Below are 20,222 nucleotides of genomic sequence, written 5' to 3' on the forward strand. Positions count from 1 at the left end.
TTCAGCACCAACACTTGAAGAAAATCACAATATATGCATGTCAGGCATACAGTAGTTTTGAAAACAGCCAAACAAATGGAAGATGCTATGATCCTACTCTCTCAAGTGTTTTTCATGACTGCTTTCACTGAGGTTCTAACTGCTTCAGTTCAGCTTCCTCAGCCTTCCAAGCTCAAAGGCGCATTAACAGAAATCACTAATGCCCTCAGGGCCTTAGGTAAGAACACCATCACTTACTTTCCACTAGATACAAATTTAACTGCACTGCTAAAGCATAAAAATAATAGTATGCAAATAGAAATTATTTAATAACAGAAGTAGTCCCCCAGTGCACCCGAAGACAATCCCTAGGGTTTGTATTGATTAAGTTTGCATGCATCTTGTTTAAGGAATGAAAACAACATGAAACTGCAACAAGCAAAACAAACAACCCTGTTGATTATTAGTAACAGGCTTGCAAACAAACAAATAAAACAAACCACCAACCAAACCCACAACCAAACGCATCAGATTTGTATCAGATTTCTGCCTCCTCACTCTACCCTCCTGACTGTCACACGATGAGAGCAAGATCAGCCATATTCCTGGTATGAAGAAACTGAACAAAACCTTGGAAGCTGAGAATAATGGAGCATTTCCCACTCACTCCCAAATTCTGATGAGTTACAACTGTCTCCTTGCATCTGATTAGATTTCAGCTCAAAGTAATTTTTTTTATTCGATCAGAACTTAAATACGCACAAATCCTACAGCTCCATGATTATGTCTCTGGATCCTTGTTTAGAAAGGGAAGTAACAAATTGCTGCAGCCAATATGCAGGCAACTTGGAGATGAAATGTGTAATTGCTGTCATCTCTGTATTAGAGCATAGATATTGATTGTACCAAATCAATACAGAACATGCTTGTCTTTCCACGCTGCATTCCCACCCATCTGCAGTGTTTCATAACACTGAACACAAGTAAGACCAGAAGGTTGATATATTCAACAGATTTGACACTTACATAAGATTTTTCTGCATAAATCACTGAAAAGCAACTTGAAAATAATAATACAGAAAAAAATCCTTCCCACAATTAGAATAAAGAACACAGTCACCTTGGCAATATCTGTTCTAGCAGACAAAATTTTTCTTAATGTGTTGTTTAGCCTCTGAACTTTGGTCTCTTTGTTCTCAGATTCTTCCTGCTTTTGCAAGCAGTCCAGTTGCTCTTCCTTACCAATTTCCACCAAGGCAGGCTGACATGGCTCACCCAGAACAACTTCAAACTTCTTCATTAATTTAAAGAGGGTCCTAATTACCAAAGCAAAGTAAAAATATTACTGGGGTTTATAATCCTGGAAATCTCTCAGCTGCTGGAAATAAATGTTTCCACTGTGTTATGACCAAAAGAAACACGCTTGCATTCAAATTTAACATCATAGAGAAATCTTCTAGAAGAAAGATTCAAAATAGGGAGTTTAATTCCAAGCTCTGACTTACCTGCGTATTTTTTCAACTGATTGTTTTATAGCCCAGAAGCTGACATCATTCCACTTCGAAATTTTCACAAATTCCTATTAGGAAAATAAATAATCAATGGGATTACTTATATACATGCAATTAAGTATTTGCATATAAAAAATTATCTTTAAATCTCATCAGCTATGATGATCTGGTGGTCTTAAAAGGCAAGACATTTCAGTAAATGAGCAAATGCATCAGCATCTTACTCTATTAATACACGAGTTTACACTCAAACTGCTACACAGCCAAATGTTGTGAAATCCAAAGGGGCTTCACTACTGGATAGAAACCTCCATGGCTAAATGGGACTGACCAAACATCGAAGACTTAACCAACCTCCCACCTCAAAAATAAATCCTTGCCAAAGAAAATGTGTAGTAGGGACTTCAGTGGCCAACAGAGTCACGATATACAAGTTATATACAAAATAATATCTGCTCCACTGTTCCTTTGATTAGGTCAGTATATTATCTGAGCAAAGTTTCCCTTTACCTTAAGTTCCTTTTCTATAGGTTGACGAAGTTCAGTGATTCTGGTCTCCACACACTCTGAAAACTGCTTATAATAATTGTATAGATTCCACAGGATGCTGCACAGAACGTCTAGAAGGGACAGACAATAATAAGATTATTTTAAAACAGAATATTCTTCAGTATCAAGAGGAGAAATGCATCCAGTTTTCTTTTGTAATCACAAAGCTGAGCACCACCAAAAGATGGGGTAAACTGGCCAATGGTATTCTTCATGAAAATGAGAAAAACAGCAGCACAGGCTTATGTTGTATTTATAAGCTTAGTGATCTGTTTGGAAAGTCTTATATACCTAATGGTCAGGTTGTTGTAAAGACTCAATGTATGTAATGCTAACAACTTACCCTTTTCTGCTGCTTGAGGCATCAGCAAGACATGGCAGTGGAAAACCAGCAGTGCTTGAAGTCGTGCATGAAACTCTCCCAGCGTGGATCCTTCAATGAAAGCTTGTAGTGTGCTGACCAGCGTTTTCAGATCCATTTGCTCAGTTTCTGAACATTGCAACAGAAATTTAGAAGGAAAGTGAGAGGAAAAAAAAAAAACACCTGTATGTGAAAATTGTTGTCTGCTCTTTGTAAACTATTAACTAAATATCAGGTCTCTACTAGGAAAGGCTCAAAACAAAACAGGAAAGAGGCGTGAAGGGGAAAAATTCTAATTTACTAGTAAATAAAAACAGCAAACATCACACTGGAAGAAAGGGGGGCAAAAGAGACAGTGGTAAGATGGCAAATGAGGAGGTCAGCTACATGTTGTCCAATTTCAGAGCGCATCAAGTATTTAAAGAATACTTGCTATTCTTTATGAATGAATGGCTTTTTGGTCATGATGTGTCTTATTATAAAATAGTCACTGTCAGTTCCTTAACTCCTCAAAATCATCAAGACAGAAAGAGATCTTAGAAGTATCTGGTAGAGAATACAGTGTCTTTAGAGCATTAACTATGGAGAAGACATACTGTCCACTTGGAGATGTAAAATAACAAGGATCTGAAGCTCATCAACTAAGTGCATTAATTAGTCACAAGACTGGAAGAACCCTGCCTCATACCACAGGATGTTCCTTTATTCTTTCCAATTTCACCAGATTTTGGGGAGGCAAGGGATTGAGAGCTATATTCTTTCCCCCATTTTATGTAACATGAACAGCTGCCGACAGATTTGCTAAGAACAGTATGTACCACAACGTATTTACTGTAAGAATTCTCTAGGCTTTATACAGAATGTTAAAAGCAGTTCAGCTGAGATATGAGTCTTGCTTTACGCAGTTAAAAAAAAATGAGGTGCCTTTTCCAGCTGCAGATGGAGGCCTCCTACCCTGCAAATCTGTCTGAAATATTTGTATGTGCATGACATACAGTTACTGCAGTTCTACTTTCTTTCAGATGCTTTTTACAGACAACTTTTCTTCACATGACCTACACTGTCAGCCCTATGAGAGACACAAGTGGTTCCAGAAATAAATACCAAGCGAAGTTCACTCTATATGGAAGACCCACTGAGGGTAACAGCACTGGAACAAGCTGCCCAGGGAGGTTGTGGAGTCTCCTCTGGAGACATTCAAGACTCGCCTGGACGCCTTCCTGTGTAATCTCGTTTAGGTTCCCGCTCTGGCAGGGGCATTGGACTAGATGATCCTTTGAGGTCCCTTCCAAATCCTAATATTCTGTGATTCTGTGACCCTATGCAGTCACAGAATTTATTGTAGGGCAAAGGGTACAAGAACTACAACTGAAAGCGCATTGCCAAATTCTGGCATTTAGGACCTTAATTATGCCTCCTTAGTAACTGCTGGAACTACATCACACATTCATATAAGGACAGCACTTACCTTCTTTGTTTGCTTCTGTCTGTTCTTGAACATACTTCTCAATCATCTGATAGATTGAGAACCAGTGCTTTGTGGATTTCTCTACATGCTGCTTCATAATATTGTCCAAACTTACTGACCAGCAACTGGTAACAATAAGGAAGGGGAGAGAAGAAAAAAAATAAAGCAAAAATGTTGTGGGTAGTTTGGGTTCCAAAACACCACAAACTTTATTCTCTGTTTCTACTAAACTAAAGGAAGATTTTACAGGATGGAATAATCTGCACATATGCTTAATATACACAATCAAATCTTGAGGATCGCTGCTTTGCCATTATTTATTTAAATATGAGAGAAGAAATGAAGGAACTGGGGATGGTAAAACAAAACCAGTCAGAGTGAGGTTCAAAAGTTTCTTTTCACAAAACTTGAAACAGACTTGTGGAATTCCTGATCACAGCATACTGTGGATATAAAAATTTTACATGGTCTTAACAGGAGACTGGACAATAATTTTTAAGGGAAATTTAATGGGGGTTGCTAAATAGACAAAACACCACGGGCTCAGTAAACACTAGGATGAAAACAGGAGAACACTGGGAAAATATTAGGATAAAGTACTGTAGTTATCTGTCCTGCTTCTATTCCTCCTGAGACATAGGATCACCAGGGGCTGGACATACTCATACTGAGTCGGTACAGCTGCTAATTTGAGTGGTTGTTCCCCCCACATTGCTACTAGGACAGCCACACACACACAGAAGTATACTCCATGATTAAGGCAATTCTGCATTGGAATGCATCGCTGTATGGAATTGGAAGGTTACAGTATTCAAGAAAAAGCAGTAGGGAAGGACAGTTCTTACTTCAACTCCAATCTACGCCACTGAATAATCAGTTGTGTGACCAAATCAAGATGCTTCCGCAACGATAAAGCTCGACTAGCATTTTCCTCCCAGTCCTAGAAAAAAGAAGTTCCCCTTTATACAAAGCCAGAAATTAAGTCTTTACATGGCAAGAGTCATGCAGTACTCTGGATTATGTTCCTACTCCTTACATGTACAGCATGGAACCATGGAACAAGTTCACTTCCCCAAATCTTGGCAAGTAGACGGTTTTCAGTTGTTTTTATCACAGTACCAATATAAATAAGGAAGTGTGGAAAAAAAAAAAATTCAAAGTTTCCCTTAGTTCTTTTCTTACCTGTGCCTTTGCAAGAAGAATTTCCAAGCCATTCAGGAACTTTGAGAGAGGACTAGAGAGTGGAAAACTCCGGATTCTGTCCATCACAACTAACAGCTGCAGAGCAAAAAAAAACAAGCATTCAACCTATAGCTATAGCAGCAACTAATCTTCAAGAGAAGCAGTCATAAAGTTAAGCTAATTTGTATTAGCATAACCCTCCTCTGCAAGAGATAAGATTTTTTTTTTTTTTAATTTTAAAACTGCTTCTTTGTTTTAGTATAAATTCACAAGTAGTTCAGTGAAGGCCAGTGCACTTGGTAAAAGAAGCACAAATGTACCTAATGCAAAGACGTTAAATCGATTACAAGTTTCTGCATCAGTCAAGAAACCTGAGGGCCACACAGGCCCCATAAGTGGGACCAAAGATGTCCCTTCTAAAGCACTATGAAAGAAAGTGTTTTGGAAAAAAACAGGAGCCTAAACAGCAAAAGATCTCAAGAATCTTTGAGGTATGGCAGATTGAAAATTGCTTAAAGCTGTAAGATCAGAGTAGGCAGTGAACACCACTTAACATTTCATAACCAAAATAGAACAGCTAATAATACCTAATAACTCTTAAGAAGCAACAGCTACAGCTTCAAAACACCTGCATAAGTAATACAGACAACATTTAGGCAAGCGTATGGGTGCATATATCTATGCATCTCTATACATATATTTACACATAAAAGCAATTCTACAATGCTCCAGTCTTCCCCAAATATTTGTTGAGGTGTCTTTACCTGCACAAGTACTGGATGCTCTGGCCATTCCTGCAGTAACCCATTTACTTCTTTAGCAAAATTATCAAGTACAGGTTGGCACTGTCGGACTTGCTGAATATTAGGATGCTGGTAGAAGTCATATGGGCCATCTTGCTGCAGCACAAGGTCTGAAGTTAATTCCTCAAAAAAGGTATTTTGAAGAAGAGTGCTAACTAAAAGTTGGCTTCCCAAAAAACTGTAATTCATTTCAGCACCTAGGAAGCAAAAAAAAGGAAGACAACACATATGCTATTAGTTCCTTTTTCAGCTGAATAGAAAAAGTTCCTTTTTTTTTTTTCCCTGTATCCCAAGCCTTAGCATGTTATGTATTACAAGAATACAAGAATATGACACACATAAGCAATGAGATGAGAGTATGGAAGAAAAGAGACATACTGAAATATTGCTAGCAATCTTACCAATTAAAGGATAGTATTGTGACACCAGACATGCACCAGTCTGATAGCAGGAAATAAATGTACTGAAATAATGTTTGGCTTGATGAGAAGGCAGACTCTGTTGATACCACAGGGATCGAGCAAAGTTTAAGCACAACTGTTGATGAACCATCATTACTGTTTGCATAGAGCTCTTGGACAAAAGGGCTCTATCAACTTCCAGTTGGTCTTCCAATGGTTCTTCAGTTTCCATTTTTTCTTCTAGGCTTGGCTGAGCTGTGATATCTTCAAAGTCCTAAAAATTACAGGATAATAGAAGGTCAATTATAATATCTTCGTTTAATATCTCCCCTCCTCCTCTCCCTTTTTGCACTTTTTGGCATTGCAACAATATGCTAATGATTTGGAGCTGACACTATATAGATACACTGCCTACCTCACAGCTCAGAAGTCAGTCTAAAACAGAACACAGGTGAACAGAACAACTAAGGGCATAACCACAGCAGGCAAGAGTGCAGTACAGTGAGCCCTGAGCTGCTGCCAACTACATCTCTTTTAGGAAAAGCAACAGCAGTCACATCAGCTGATAAACCACCCTGACGCTGTTTGGTTGCTTGAATATCTGAACTATTACATCCCAACGACGCACTTAAAACACATAATTGCCTTGTGCACTTCTGTACTGCCCAACATTGATCAGTGAAGACACTTCAAAAATCATTCAGCAATGCAGGCCAGTTAAATTTGAAAAAAAAAAAATCTCACAGCTTTATTTAATCAAGGAGATGAGCCTTCTTCAGAGGTAATTAAACCTGAGCAGATTAATAACCTTACTTGCTAAATGAATCAAACTCTAGAATTTTACAACAAATAACTAATGTAATTCAGTAACTTGGAATTATTTAGCTTGAACCACAGTTCAAGTCCAGAAGTTAATTCCAAAAACGTCCTACAAGCAGGAGTAAAAGTAAACTAAAAGCACAATACTTAATACTTTTCTATCAAAATCTACTGCACGTTTTTCTTTTAGCTGAAGGAAAAACTGCTTCATTTCTCATTTTATTTACAGCATGTCTTTTCAGGAACTACTTCATACATAATCTTTGTTGATTACAGTTGCTACCTTTTCATGAAGGGGAAATCTCCTCCTAAATTCTTCTTCTTCCTCCTCTTCCTCACTCCGTCCTTTCCCATGACTTTTACTTTTGTATCTGTACAGACTGCGTTCCAATGCCTCCTGCTCTTGGGCACGGCGTTCCTGCTCATCCCATTCATTTATAATTGCCTAAGAAAACACAAAGCAGCATGCTTTCACAGAAGTTAATGTTTAAAATCGCCTCATATTACATCAAAGGGGCAGCATCTATCTTGTTTGGCTCTTTCCTCCTCTACAGTCTACAACAGTGTAAATCAAAGCCATCTAACTCAAAGGAAGATTTGTAAATTGCCCTCTCAACAAACCAATGAGGAAAAAGCACAAAATCCAGCATGCAACAGAGTAGCTGGCCAAGTTCTAGCCTCTTTTCTTAACCACTATACAAAGAAACTTCCTGCAAAGTTTAGTTTGGGGTGGTTTGTTTGTTTGTTTTTAAATCAATAAATCTTTGGTAACCACCACAGGCTATGATTTTATGCCTTGCTAAATCAAAAAAAGTTAATATAGTATTCTAGATTATATGAAAATTATCTTTTACCAATTCAATTGAAGGAAAATAAAAGTTTCAGTACATTATACTGACAATTATCAAGGTAGAATCATCAAATAGTTTGGGTTGGAAGGGACCTCCAAAGATCATCTAGTCCCAACCCCCCGGCCATGTACAGGGACAACTTCCACTCTATCAGGTTGCTCAAAGACACAGCCAACATGAACTTTCACAGTTCCAGGGATGAGGCATCTTCTGGGCACCCTGTTCCAGTGTTTCACCAACCTTATTGTAAAAAATTTCTTATGTTCAATGTAAATCCACACACTTTCAGTTTAAAACCTTTGCACCTTGTCCTATCACTACAAGCCTTGGTAAAAAGTCTCCTTCTGTCCTTTTTATAAGCCCCCTGAATATACTGAAAAGCCACAATAAGATTTCCCTGGAGCCTTCTCTTCTCTGGGTTGAACAACCCCAACTCTCTCAGCCTTTCTTCATAGGAGGGGTGTTTCCAGCCCTCATAATTTTTGTGGCCCTCCTCTAGACCTGCTTTAACAGACGTATGTCTGTCTTGTACTGGGGACAGGGTAGTTTAGTGCAAGAATCCTGGCCATTAGCATTCATCTCCTACCTGACACAGATGTCTAAAAAGCTGCAGAGATTTCTTGTCCATCTCTCCTCTGGATAGCACATGGCATCGAAGATACAACAAAGCGTTCACTAAGAGCTGTTCCAGAGTTGGGCAAGGATGCTCTGCTCCCTCAGATTCTACTTCAGAGTGCTTCAGAGCATACTTTTTAAGACCATGAAGGACCTCAACTGAATTCACCGAGCATAAAATTTCTGCACGAGCAAAGTAAGTGGGGAAGGCACAGTTAACAGAAGGAAATGTCAACAAAGAAGTGAGGAGGTTGGTCAGATCAGCTGGACGCACAAAACTTTTGAGCGCTGCATAAGCTTCAGAAGCCACTAATCGCATGCCATGTTGCAACTGTAAGATGGCAGCTTGGAGTGGAATGATGGCATCAGGGAATACAGCATACTCCTCTGCCAGGTGTTTTCTAAACTGATGGTGTGACTGTTGCCAAGATGCTTCTTCATTTAACAGGTTTTGTATTGCCTGGAGTGATTTAGGTCTTTCCCCACGGAGGAACTGTAGAAGGCGGGCTAAAAGATCTTGGACTGCAGAAACCCGTGCTATGCTGTTGATGTACTGGTGAGCCTCCTGGTATAAGCAATCATAGGATGGAGCTGGAGGCCTGAAAGCCTTTTTTCTGGAAAGACTGTTTATTTGCTCCTTCAACCTTTGCATTCTTTCATGCAACAGTCTGTTGAGAAATAACATTGACTGGTTTAGACATAAAAACATATTTCATATAAACATGTTTATATATATCTAACATAACAGTTAAATAAATAAAAAGATTCAACAGAAATATTCTGCTACTTCGTGTGAAACAGCAAATATGGAAAAAGAAAAAGAAGCAACACCCATATAATACACATATGTACTTCTCTTTTTTCCCCCCACACTTCAACAAACTTCAATTACTTTTTTGCTTGTTACCTGACAGCTCTGTGGGCATTAAGGAACAAGTGGTATCACTGGAAGCAATTGGTAAAAATCAGCCATTCAGAGCTTGCTTTCAATGACTATCATTCTCCTTAAGCAATAGCAGAGGACTATCAGATCCTCTACATGTATAATAATGAAAATGAAAACCTTCACTAATAGTGAAAAAGAATTAATAATACACAGTTTTTATCTCCATTACAAGGAACACCTGGAAATCTGCACAAAGGAGGAATCTCTGTTCACTTAAGATTTCCTCCCCAAGTTCCTCAGACTAAACCCCGCCCCCCCCCAAAAATGGCTACACATTCAAGGTCAAGTTGGACAGGGCTCTGAGCAATCTGATCTGGTTGCAGATGTCCCTGCTCACTGCAGGGGGGTTGGAACTAGATGACCTTGAAAGGTCCCTTCCAACCCAAACCATCCTATGAGTCTATAAATTCTGAATGTCAGTGTACTCTATGTGTTACAATACTTAATTAATTCACAGCACCAGAGGCAAAAGCTGTTGCTAAAATACGTATCAGGAGATTTCTAACCAGTACAAATCAGTCCAAAAACTCTGCAAAATAGCACTGGGACCTATTGATGTCTTAGAGTTACAGTGATAGATGCACATTCCACCTCATTTCAATTTGATGACAATATTGTCACATTTTAATGAAACTGCCATAATTTAGATGCATGGCTTTACTTTCACTTCTAGGCATAGCTGCAATTTTATGAAGATATGAAGGCCACTGCTTTAATTGATGTATTTATAGCAGTACAAAGTGTGTACAAACAATTCCTGAGTCACTGCAAGTAAACAGAACAGCTTCTGTATTTTTCTTCATCATCTCAATATGCAAATTGATGCTTTCAAATCAGCAGCCCTTATTTCCAAAGAACACAAAAATTGTTAATCTGTGGAAAAAACATGCTCTGGGGCCTGAGCTTCCAAAGATGAAGTTTCCAATTTGAAAGAGAAGAGTTAAGTGTCTGAAACGTTACCTGAGATGAGGATGAATATAGTTGCTGACTGCTTCATCTTCAATACCTTTTCCTGTATGCAGCTGGGATGACAAATCACTTGTTTTCCATTCACACTCCAGCTGGTATAACTAAAAAGGAAATACTAAATCATTCTCTGAGGTTCTGGTTTTGGTAACCAAATAGGTTGCATTGGGTTTGCGTGGCAAGCTTTTGGTTGTGGTGGGGTGGGGGCTACAGGGGCGACTTCTGTGAGAAGCTGCCAGAAGCTTCCCCCATGTCCGATGCAGCCAGTGCCAGCCAGCTCCAAAATGGACCTGCTGCTGGCCAAGGCCAAACCCATCAGCAATGGTGGTAGCACCTCTGGGATAACACATTTAAGAACAGAGAAAAAAGCTGCTGTGCAACTGCAGCCAGAAGAGATGGTTGAGAACATGTGAGAAACAACTCTGCAGACACTAAGGCCAGTGAAGAAGAAGGGGGAGGAGGTGCTCCAGGGACCAGAGCATTGTAAAGACCATGGTGAGGCAGGCTGTCCCCCTGCAGCCCATGGAGGACCATCACAGTGGAGAAGAGATCCACCTGCAGCCTGTGGAGGACTCCACACCAGAGCAGGTGGCTGCACCCAAAGCTGTGACCCTGTGGAAAGCCCGCACTGGAGCAGGCTCGTGGTAGAACCTGTAGCCCCATGGAGGGAGGAGCCCAGGCTGGAGCAGGTTTTCTGGCAGGACTTGTGACCCTGTGGGGGACCTGCACTTGAGCAATCTGTTCCTGAAGGACTGTACCCCATGGAAAGGACCGACTCTGGAGCAGTTAATGAAGAACTGCAGCCCGTGGGAATGACCCACATTGGAGCAGCTTGTGGAGGACTGTCTCCTGTGAGAGGGACCCCATGCTGGAGAAGGTGAAGAATGTGGGGAGTCCTTCCTCTGAGGAGGAAGGAGCAGCAGAGACAACATGTGATGAACTGACAGAAACCCCTATTCCCTGTCCCCCTGTGCTGCTCAGGGAGGAGGTAGAGAAAATCAGTAGTGAAGTTGAAGAAGGGAGGGCTGGGCAGAAGGTGTTTTAAGATTTATTTTTTATTTCATTACTCTTCTCTGATTTGATTGGTAATAAATTAAACTAATTTTGCCAAGCTGAGTCTTGTTTTGCCTGAGACTGTAATTGTCAAGTGATCTCCTTGTCCTTATCTCTACCCACAAGCCTGCTGTTATATTTCCTCTGCCCTGTCCAGCTGACGAGAGCAACGACAGAGCAGCTTTGGTGGGTACCTGGCATCCAGCCAGGATCAACCCACCACATTCCATTTTGGCACCCAATATGGGGCATAAGGAATTTGAGATAAGGATAGTAACTGGGAGAGGTAACAGGCAAAACATGGACTGAACACAGCTAGAAAGCAAAGAGCAGAATGATTGTGGGGAATTTCTGTTGTAATTGTGGTGAAGGGACAAGGGGTGGATAGTGTGTGAATTGTCCACTCTCGTTTGGTGTTTTGATGATGTTATTTTGATTTTGGTGTGAGGAATTCTTCTTGTTGATGTGAATGAAGTTTGTGAAGATTGTGTGATGAATGTGTATTTTAATGAAAATTTGGAAAAATCTGATTCATGGAGGATATTAAAAAGTTATAACTATATAGTTTAAAAAACATGACTAAAGATTTGCCCAAGAACGCCCAAGGCAAACTCATTTGCATTGATTTCATATGTTATGGAGGTAAAAGCCAACTCCACTCCACACTCACCTCTTCTTTTGTATACTTGAGCTTGTATTCTCTTTTAACAGCTGGATCAAACCTGGTCTGGGGAAGCCACACCTGGATCTGCACCAAACCAATATTCACCCAGAGGCTTCCTCGCCAGGCTGTCTCTGGTAACTCCTGAAGCCCTTCCCCAAAGAACTGCTGCAAGCAAGTGAGCAGGAGAAACAAGAATTCCTTAGGAAGTAACTCCTGATCAGTGATGCTTCCAAGTATCTTGAGAAGATACTCATATGCAACAGGATCCTTGAGGTAGAGCTTCTCACAGCACTCCAAAAATTTGTCTTGAAGATCCACTGGAACCAGATCTACCAGGGCAGAGAGCTGTCTGCCTAGCATTATTCCTTGCAGTCTTGCATCTGTGTATCTGCAGGCAAAGGAATGAAAAAAGTTTACACATGGGAAGCAAACTTCTGTGACATGCCTGTCTTAAACGTGTACGTGAAAGAGAGGTCTTAATACCTAAAGTCTGCTATTGAAGAGACAGCCAGGTTGGTCCACAGTACTGTGCTGACTTCGTGAAGCTGCTGTGCTCTCTCCATCCATTCTCCTAGTGTCACATGGGATGATGATAGAACAGGAAGCCCACTCACATCCCACTGGCTTGTCTTGCTGCTGCTAGTTAGAATTTCAAAGAAGCACTTTGAGAAAACGGCTCGGGTCAAAATACCTGGGCCCTAAATTAAGAGATTAAGAGTTAGATTGTTCAGATGCAGCTTACACTGACTATGCTAGAACTTACAGTATTGCTTTAGAAATTATTTCATAAAAGAGCATTCAGTCTAGTTGTTTGATTACATCAAAAGAGACAAACCTTCAGAGAGCAGTTAATACGGGATTTAGAAAAGTTATTTTCCTCTGTTGCAGGTAGTGGCCTCCAAGTCAACCAGTAGTCTGGGTCTGTGGTGAAAGTACTACTCCAAAAGGATGCTAATGCAGCAGTAACTAGTTGAGATGACAGAACAGACATTTCTTCAGGGGATATCTAAGGAGAGAGAAAAACCTAGAGCTGAGAATAATTTACAGGAAGCAAAAGAGAATCAAGCACACACACACACACACACGAAAAAAAGAGTACGACACTTTTTCAGTAGGGATATTACAAGATATTCCTGAAGTTCCTTTTCAAATTCAGATAGCATTTGCTTGCATCTCTTCTCAACACAGAGTCCACTTCCTGAGGTCTGCACTGCCTCCTTCTGTCTATGAATATGCAGTGTGTTTACAGAGCAAGTTTTCAGAATACAGCCTCTAGTCTACAACTGTGCAACCTTCTGTTACAATACACAAGGTTGCATAAGCATGAAACAGATAAAGCTACCCCATATTCTGCTCTGAAGCATTTAAAGTTAACTTACTCATTTCCTGAGCTTTGTGGAACACAACCACCACTGTATCATAGCTAAATATTAACTGATCAGAATTTCTCTGACATACTAAATGCTCTACAGAAAATGCATCAAATAACTGTCTCAGTCTACCTGATTTGCAACACAGACCTAAAAAAAAAATAAATTAGAGGCACAGGAACAGAGGCAAGTATTTTTCAGCATAAAATTATTCTGAATACACAGGAACAACCAGGCTGGCACCTGCTTTTTAATTTCCTGCTTTCCATTAGGTGACAGATGAACGGAACAATGGTACCAAACTAGATTATATAGAACTATGTTATTTAAGACTTTGTTGTGTTTGATTAATGTTTTAATGTTGTGTTTTAATTACGTTTCTTGCAGGTTCAAAGTTAATAACCTTTCCTATTAATAGAAGAAACAATTATTGTCAGGCACAGGTAGAAAAACTGCACGGCAAAAATCTTACAGACATATACTTATTTTGCAAAGTCTGTTGAAAACTTCTGCAAGACTAATTAAACTAAAACTTGTTCTTACATTATTAAGGTGTAACAAGTGCCACAGTCCAGATAGCTGGTGAGAAGCAGCTGGTGTCAACTTCAGGGAAAAAGTTATAAGCTGAACTAGATCTGAACATACGCTTAGTTCTTGACTGCAGTTCTCCCTGTAGCAGGTAAAACAAACACAACCCAAGTAATGCGTTAGCAGAGCACACAAAATAAATCATTTAGATAGTAAAACAAATTTAAAATGGCAGGCAAAGTCATAATAACAAAGACTTCCTGAAAGGTTAAAATAACAGCATTTTAAATGTTGGAGAAGAACAAACACTCAAATAATACTCAAAACACTTGCACCCTTCAAAGTTGGAAAAATCTAAATACAACAGAAGGGAGAAGAAGTGACATCTTCTGTAGCTATAAGCTACAAGTTCAGCAAAACATAGAAAACATTTGGAGACAAATTCTTCTAGCTTTATAGTTCTTGAGAAAATCAGAACTTTTCAGAATTCAAGAGTTAATCAGTGATTCTAGGAGTCTCATTCCACAAAAAAATTACTTTTACTGAAATCTATAAATGAAGAGGTCTCTTTTAAGGAATGGTAAAATGGTTCAAAATTAAATACACTTGGACCCTTAAAACGACACTAACTTCTGAAATTAATAACATTAATTTAAACTACAAGGATATGTGTGTAGTTTACATGAAAGGAAGCAAGCATGCTAGCGTACTTTCTCCATCATCAGGTTTAATTCAGTCTTTCTGCAATAGCCCCCAGCAACATGGCAATAAACATTTTCATGTTAATTCCTAATATGAAGGAGTCTTCTGTTCCATCAAAGGTAAAATACTATGTACCATTTACTACATAAAAGGCTTTAGTTTTCCTTCACCTAGAATCCATTCTACCATTAATAAAGCAATTTCTGGAGTCTAATGTGTTTCATTTCAAGGGGGTTTGGACATCAGCATTCCTGTATGTGCATCAATAAAGTAAGTTAGAAAAGAAGAAAACTACCTCCTCATTATAACAGTAAACTACTCTCTGCTGGTACTTTTTATAGCTGCTAAGAGCAATTCTGCATGCAGACAAGGATGTAGACAACCATGTGTGCACCACAGACATATATATGTATATACACACAGATATGTACACACACACAGATTTACATACAAATGTAAAGTACCAAAGTTATAGCTTTAGCTAGGGATTCTGAATCTTATGAAAGGAATATAGGATTTCTTTATCCAACTGTCTTCTTACCTTCTTGCACAAGCCTTGGCCACATAATCTGCTGTCAGTTTGTACTGCCAGAGCATGCCTAGGCATTCCATTGCAGGCCACAGCTGAACCCGACTGCAGAGCTGGTTTAACAAGGCAGGGTCTAACTGGCTGGAGATGGTACCTTCAGTAAACCTTTCTTCTGAATGACTACATATAACTCCTTCTGCTCTCAGCTGTGAATGTACAGCTTTCAAAAAAATCTTTAGTTGACCTGTTTGACAGAGTACAAGAGGCACATAAATGCATGTACTATATTTCTTGCCAGTGAACATTTTGCCTCCTTTCAATTTGTATACAAAAAGAATGGAGATGGTAGAAATGTGTTAGGCTATTCAAAAGTGTTACCTACCCAGACTAACATCTTCTAAATTATTAGCTCTAATTATCAGGCCATCAGCTTGCAGCAATGCTTTCTTCATCTGCCATCCAGTTGCAGCAATTTTCAGACAGCACATTTTTTCCTGACACCTACTTTCTCCAAAGACCATTCTTAGCTCCAAGATGTTAAGTGGTTTGCTGAGAACTTTTAACTGAGAAAAACATTCCATGCCCAGTTTATCCTAGAAATACGAAAAGGACATTTGAACAAGTGACAATTTGTTTCAGCGGTGCTAATAAAACAACAAACAAGATCTGTGACTGCAGCCAGAACTAAGATTTCAAATTCACATGCACACAATTGAAGCATAAGTATATATAAACCAACCTGCAACAACTTAACAATAATTCTTTTTTAGCCCTACTCAATACAGCAAGACGACAGAAATTGAAACAGTTGGCCACAATTCCTCCTTGTCAAGTTTGGTTTTTTTTTCCTTCATGAAGAAACTACATAGGTTAGACAAACAATACATCAACAAGGTAACTTACCTAAACTAAGGGCAAGAAATACACAAATTAATAAAAAACTCCAGAAGCTACTGTCACTTGAAAGAAATTGGCATTTTACACCTGCAATTTAAATACATTTGGATGCCCAGAAAAACCTCCTAAAGTTCTCAGTAAGCACTGAGTGTTCTTTGAAGTCACACAAAGAACTACATGCATTTTTGAACAGCTAAGTATCTGTCACAGATAAGGCCATAAAAGCCTAGGTCTAATTACTAATCACCAACATGAGCAACCTACATGTCTACCTGCATCCTGCTTTTAAAAAGGGATTTATATTCTTTAGAAAATTTTCCTGTAAGATATATTTTACTGAATGACACAAATTGGTGAAATAACTTAAGAAAATAAAAAACTGTCAGAGTTAAGAGGCTTTGTCTTGGTAAGTCATAAGGCAGCCCCACCCTACGCTGTAAAAAAGGAAGTACATGTTCTATTCCCTATACACATATGTTCACTAAATAAGCAAGTGGAATACTGATATTCACAAGTCTCCAGAACAGAGCAAGTAGTAATATTTTTATGTTTGTCCACCACTCTATATTAAATAACTCCTATCTACACTAGCATAACTAATAGGAGAAATGCTATCTGGATAATTGAAATATTTTCACATAAAAAAGATGAACATTAATATATGATGAAATTGTTTTTTTAAATCAATCTAACAAATCCAAAAGGAATGTATTTTTGCTGGCCTGGAAAGCAAGTGCTACAGATATTTACCATTATTTTAAAGCATATTTGGACATTGCTGGAAATACAAGTCTTTTGCAAACAGCGTACCAATACCTTAAAAGGAAGGGGCCTTCCTAGAGACTTCTGTAATATCTTCATATTAGCAGAAATACCAGCAGGACTGGCCAAGCAGCTCTGCATCTGCTGTGAAACAGACTGAATTTCCCTGGAAACCCTTGGAGATTAAAACAAAAAAAGCCCACAGAGTTAACTCAGAATTTGAGAAAAAAAGGCAAAAAGACTGAAGAGAGAGGTGAGTATCTTCTCTTAAACTTCCACTAAAGGGTCAACTTAACTTTAAAGTACAGAAAACGATTAAAAATTCTTAATGATTTTTTGGGCAAGAAGCCCAATGCTGAACTTTAAAAATTAACAGCTATATAATACATCACACTTGCATTGCTAATGGAACACAACTTGGACACTAACTAACAGTAAGCAATGTTAATTAGCTATAATACTAACAAAAGGGTAATTTATACAACCATTTAACAGAAATACAAACCAAAGCCACTCACTTGTGCTGGTCTGATCCAATAAGCATCTGAGGAATTCTGTCAATTAGATGCTTCATAACCCAGTGCCAGTGGAGAGACAGAAGTGACAACCCTGGCGAATCCACTGTCAGAGTGTCAGAGACTGCCCAGAAGCGGTCACGCCACAGCAAGCCATATAAAATCTAGCAACAAGCCAAAAAGGTTACAGTTTATCCGTAGCTGAGCCCTACGTCTTACAGAACACCTCCTACTTCAAGCAAGAAAAAAATACAAAACCACTGTCACTTCCATTAATTTTGGAATCATGCAATGCTTCTTACTTAGTGGCACACAACTAGTGTTCAACTATGTGTTTTCTGAAAATACAGCAGGGCTCTGCTGGCAGGTGGAACTACACAAGTCCAAACCCAGTAAGCCCTGTACCAAGTCTACAATATCACTGTCAGATTTCAGCAAAATGATCATTATGGTCTGAAAAGGGAGAAGGAGAAGTGAACCACCCCTGTGACAGGTATGTCAGAAGTTCAGGTTCAGATATCTTTATCTGAGATGGATGTAGATATCCCCTTTACCATTAGTGGACAGAAACAGGCACTTCTATGGCACAATGGGTATCTAGGTCCCAAGTGTGTAGATTTAGGTAAGATAACTCCCACCCTGAGTATCTGCAGGCTGAAAACCTACTTTCCACACAGAATAAATGAGAAGACAGAGCACTAATACAGCCACTGAAATAAACATGATACTCGCCTGGTGTCAGGCATATTCTGAACACCAACAGAAACACTGTGGTTTAATTCATGGTCCCTGAAACTAAAGAGAGTGTTCTGCACACTGTCTGATTTCACATAACTTCCACAAATGTACTATGAAAAGTCTACTCACATCATGCATGTCCTCATCACTTAAGGCCACTTGAGTAGACTTCACCCAGTGAAATGCAAATGCATCCCAAAGTTCAAAGAAAGCAGCAAGGTTGACCACGACTGCGTGAGGAAGGCAGTTGTAACTTCCTGGATCTGAGGTTTGGAGGGAAAGAAAGGGAGAAACTGAATCCTTCAACCATATAACATGACAAGTAAAGGTCAATTTCTGATCACTAAACCCTCTCTGTGAATGGAGGGTTATAGCTAAGAATGGAGGAATATAGCTAAGAAACAAAGTAACGAAAAGTACTCCTTCACTGGTTGTACAAAGAAAAAATCTGAATATAGCTAAGAAACAAAGTAACGAAAAGTACTCCCTCACTGGTTGTACAATTCTCTGTCACCTCAACACATTTAATATTAAAAAAAAAATCCATAATGAAGGAAATATTGATCAATTGCTTCTATGCAACATAATTTCATCACTAAATTTTCCCCCTTTGTTTTAGAAGTAAACATCCTAATTACGTAAAATAGAAAGAGGATTAGAACAAAAGCACAACTGAAGAACTTGGTTATTCTTACTAGCTAAAGACAAAATGCAATTCCAGCTTCTCTCCACCATCTTCCTAAAGTTTAGATAATTAAGAGAGAAATGACATGCACTCATTACCTAGTAAAGGCTGGACATAAATGCTGTAGCAGAATGGTACATCTAATTTAAGAATAATGCCTTACATATCATATTAGTACTCATCCAACTGCCTTGCATTCACACAATCTTCCTTTGCACATTCACGACACACCATGTTTAAAGTACACGTTTCATAACAGAGCAAATTAACCACATTTCAAATTGACCATAGAGCCAAAAGGAACAGTGAAAATCAACCCACCTTTGCGGAAATCTAGAGACATTCTTAAGACGCTGTTTCTTGGCTTCTTGCTGGTAATCAAATTCTTCTCCATGTAGCTTCTTTTTTCTCGGTCAAGAAATAATACTGCTCTGAATGAAAAATCAACTTGTTAGAAATTCAGTACCATTTTAAAGCCTCTGCCTTATGAGAATGGTGAACTACAAAGTGACATTGATATTTCACAAAGTGACATGGATATTACGAAACAAGAATCAACTGCACCATAACTAACTGCCTGAATATGGTTCCTGCAGAAGCAAGCTTCACAAAGATCAGATTCCTGACTTCAGCAATCACTAGGAAGGAAAAAGCAGCGAGCTCCTAAGTAGATCAACACCACCACCTGTAGGATATGTGAGCAGCTGCTTCCTTACACTGTAACTGCAAAATCTGCGTACTTTTTGCTCGTATTAGGAAAAGCAATCCAAATCCAAAAGCAGAACAACTAAAGTTTTATGTGAGAGATTTTACATTGCTGCTTCTGCCTCGTTTATGTTTTATCCCACAGTTCTGGTTTGTCCTTGAAGTATTCCAGTCTATATGGAATGCTAGAAGTCCTGCTCCCTATATTAAGTGATCAGTTTTAGTCTGCATCCACAGAAAATAGAAGCAAAGAGTTTCAATACCTGTTTGAAACCTCTGCCTAGTATTTCAGATCACATCTATCAAAACCTAAAAAACACACTTGGCAGATACTGCAAGTGTTTACACAGCACTGATTACAGTCATCAGACAATCCTCACAACCTTTTTTTGTAACCCACCGATTTGCTACAGACTTCAAAAGGATCAGAAGCTGATCTGTGTGTTCCATTTCTGTATCAAAGTTCATCGAATTTCTAATGATATCCAAAAACTGCATATTCCATCTTGGGTCCAGAGGTATCACATGTTCATCTGGGAAGGCAGACAAGACAAGACAGCAGTGGAAACATTATTCAGTGAAAGACTTTCCTTGATCCTCCTGCTTATGCAAGAACGTTAGGG

At 39.0% G+C, this 20,222-nt stretch overlaps 1 protein-coding gene across 1 annotated transcript in view; it reads right to left on the reverse strand.

The window, feature by feature from the left end:
• Positions 1-20,222, reverse strand: part of MDN1 (midasin AAA ATPase 1) — a gene marked incomplete at both ends in the record, with an annotated part of 84,617 nt that overhangs the window by 14,549 nt on the left and 49,846 nt on the right. Inside the window, 23 exons of the mRNA XM_029085850.1 lie at positions 1,100-1,295; positions 1,485-1,558; positions 2,001-2,110; positions 2,383-2,529; positions 3,869-3,993; positions 4,714-4,808; positions 5,051-5,146; positions 5,815-6,050; positions 6,255-6,528; positions 7,357-7,518; positions 8,511-9,207; positions 10,446-10,555; positions 12,175-12,556; positions 12,652-12,866; positions 13,004-13,174; positions 14,082-14,208; positions 15,310-15,541; positions 15,680-15,890; positions 17,011-17,131; positions 17,475-17,635; positions 18,339-18,472; positions 19,216-19,325; positions 20,000-20,132. Of these exons, the coding sequence (XP_028941683.1) occupies positions 1,100-1,295; positions 1,485-1,558; positions 2,001-2,110; positions 2,383-2,529; positions 3,869-3,993; positions 4,714-4,808; positions 5,051-5,146; positions 5,815-6,050; positions 6,255-6,528; positions 7,357-7,518; positions 8,511-9,207; positions 10,446-10,555; positions 12,175-12,556; positions 12,652-12,866; positions 13,004-13,174; positions 14,082-14,208; positions 15,310-15,541; positions 15,680-15,890; positions 17,011-17,131; positions 17,475-17,635; positions 18,339-18,472; positions 19,216-19,325; positions 20,000-20,132 (4,319 nt within the window). The remainder of the gene's footprint in view (positions 1-1,099; positions 1,296-1,484; positions 1,559-2,000; positions 2,111-2,382; positions 2,530-3,868; positions 3,994-4,713; positions 4,809-5,050; positions 5,147-5,814; positions 6,051-6,254; positions 6,529-7,356; positions 7,519-8,510; positions 9,208-10,445; positions 10,556-12,174; positions 12,557-12,651; positions 12,867-13,003; positions 13,175-14,081; positions 14,209-15,309; positions 15,542-15,679; positions 15,891-17,010; positions 17,132-17,474; positions 17,636-18,338; positions 18,473-19,215; positions 19,326-19,999; positions 20,133-20,222) is intronic.

This window comes from Antrostomus carolinensis, unplaced genomic scaffold (genome assembly GCF_000700745.2).
Source record: "Antrostomus carolinensis isolate BGI_N321 unplaced genomic scaffold, ASM70074v2 scaffold1547, whole genome shotgun sequence".
Lineage (NCBI taxonomy): Eukaryota > Metazoa > Chordata > Aves > Caprimulgiformes > Caprimulgidae > Antrostomus > Antrostomus carolinensis.